At 54.5% G+C, this 2,206-nt stretch overlaps 1 protein-coding gene across 1 annotated transcript; it reads left to right on the forward strand.

The window, feature by feature from the left end:
* The first annotated feature begins 288 nt into the window (after nt 1-288).
* On the forward strand, nt 289-1,993 carry RPS25 (ribosomal protein S25). The gene is made up of 3 exons (XM_045283590.1): nt 289-398; nt 635-730; nt 1,691-1,993. The coding sequence occupies exons 1-3, from the start codon at nt 396-398 to the stop codon at nt 1,976-1,978; spliced, it is 387 nt and encodes a 128-aa protein (XP_045139525.1). The 5' UTR covers nt 289-395; the 3' UTR covers nt 1,979-1,993.
* The last annotated feature ends 213 nt before the right edge of the window (nt 1,994-2,206 follow it).

The raw sequence follows: 2,206 nt of genomic DNA on the forward strand, positions 1-2,206 counted from the left end.
TCCCGCCCCGGAAGCACGGTAGGCAGAACCCGCCCCCAACGACCTCTCGAGATTCCCGGCCCCGCCTCCTACCTCTGCGGGTCCGCCTGCTGCGCGTGCGCACTTTAAACAACACGCTTTAAGTCAGTTTTTGTGGTCTGGAGAATTGCTCACCGTCTCTCTTTCCGGGTTGTTAGTGCCAGGAAGTCTCAACGCCAGCTGAGCGGGGGTCATTTCAGAGCTACTTGGGCACTGCGGTCCACTAGCTTCTGGGACGCCGGACGCCGGCTCCGCCCATCGCCCCGGAAGTACTCTCGCTGCGTGGGGGTGTCTGGGCCTGTTCGCCGTCCGCGCTTCCTTTTTTGTCCGACATCTTAGCGAGGCTGCTGCGGCGGTAGCTGCTCTCGAGCTTCGTGATGGTAAGCTTCGGGACGTAGAGCCTGGGCGCTCGGAAGCCGGGGCAGTGCGCGGGTCCAGGCGGGGCAGTACCGGCAGTACCGCGGCCCCTGAGGGGCGCTCGCTCCGCACGAGGCGGCCGGCGGGTCGCTGCAGCCATGTGCTCCGGTTGTGGGAGTTGGGGCCCGGGTGGGGGTCGCCGCAGTTGCGGGAGCATGGGGCCGTCTTATAACCTGCCGCCCCTGCTTTACTTCTGCAGCCGCCCAAGGACGACAAGAAGAAGAAGGATGCCGGGAAGTCGGCCAAGAAGGACAAAGACCCAGTGAACAAATCTGGGGGCAAGGCCAAGAAGAAGGTCGGAGGGAGCCCCGTTTAGGGACGGGGAACGGGGCCGGCCTCTGCCAGGCGTGGCACGGGGGGCGGGGTTCCAAGTGGCGGGGTCTCGAGGGACTTGCTCAAAGTGCCCCATTAAGAACGAAGAGGTGGGCTCTCCGTACCCCCACTGCCCGCGGGCACCTTTGGGCGTATAGTGACCCTACGTAGTTTGCAGAAGCGACCTGCCGCTAGCAGTCCACCGCCAAAGCCACGGGGACTCGTACACGGTGTTGTCAACTCGGTCCCAGCTCAGTGACCCTGTGCACTTCCAGGTCGTGTGCCCTCACAGTTGGCCACTCGGGCAGTCCCACCTCACTGAGGGGCTTTTTTCCCATGACCCTCCACTTTGCCAAGAGTGTGGTGTCCTTTGGAGACTTGGTGGCTCTTGAGAATGTGTCCGAAGTAGGCGAGAACTGCCTCTCCAGTTCCACTTAAAAAAAAAAAATTATTAGAGGCACGATCCATACATCAGTTGTGTAAAGCACATTTGTACATTCATTGCCCTTATCTTTCTCAAAACATTTGCACGCCACTTAAGCCCCTGGCATCAGCTCATTTTTCTCTCCTTTCTCCCTCATGAGCCCTTGATAATTTATAAATTATTTTGTCATATCTTGCCCGGGAGGTGGTCACATGTAGATCCTTGTCATTGGTTCCCCCTTTCCAACCCACTCTCCCTCTATGCTCCCAGTTTCTCCGTTCACACCACTGGTCCTGAAGGGATCATCCGCCCTGAATTCCCTTCCACTCCCACTTTTAAGGGCCACATTGGCTGTACTTTGATGAGCAGAGCTTTGCGCCTGTTGCTGGTCCTTGAGGGTACCGGCATCGGCCTCAGAGAATGTCCTTTCTGGTGGCTTGAGAGTGCTGCCTGCAGGCCAGCTTGGGAGAAAATGCTTCTGCCAGAAAACTGACTTTCCTCTTCTGGTTTTGTGAGCAGAAGTGGTCCAAAGGCAAAGTTCGGGACAAGCTCAATAACCTGGTCTTGTTTGACAAAGCCACCTATGACAAGCTCTGTAAAGAAGTTCCCAACTATAAGCTGATCACCCCAGCTGTCGTCTCTGAGAGATTGAAGATTCGTGGTTCCCTGGCCAGGGCAGCCCTCCAGGAGCTGCTGGGTAAAGGTGAGAGTGTGTTACACGCGAGTCCTAACCACGTTAACTGTCTTATGGGTATGTGTGGTGTTCAGCTGAAAAATCTAAAAGCTGGAATAGCCAAAACCCAGTAAGTGTCAGTCTTAGAGTTCCGATCTTAAGTTGAATACATGGTTTTAGAGGAAACCAGGTTGAAATAGTCACCAAAATAATTAGAAACGCTGGTCGCAAATATTTTATTAGTGCACCAAAGTTTAACATTCAGCAGGTCAAATTACTGTAATTTCATATTGGTTATGAGTAACATAATTGTGCATAATCTGTAATGGCTAATACTTTGGGGAAACTCTGATTTTAAGCTG

The sequence above is a fragment of the Echinops telfairi genome, unplaced genomic scaffold, assembly GCF_000313985.2.
Source record: "Echinops telfairi isolate 266 unplaced genomic scaffold, ASM31398v2 ScPeMD7_7463;HRSCAF=8501, whole genome shotgun sequence".
In the NCBI taxonomy this organism is placed as follows: Eukaryota; Metazoa; Chordata; class Mammalia; order Afrosoricida; family Tenrecidae; genus Echinops; species Echinops telfairi.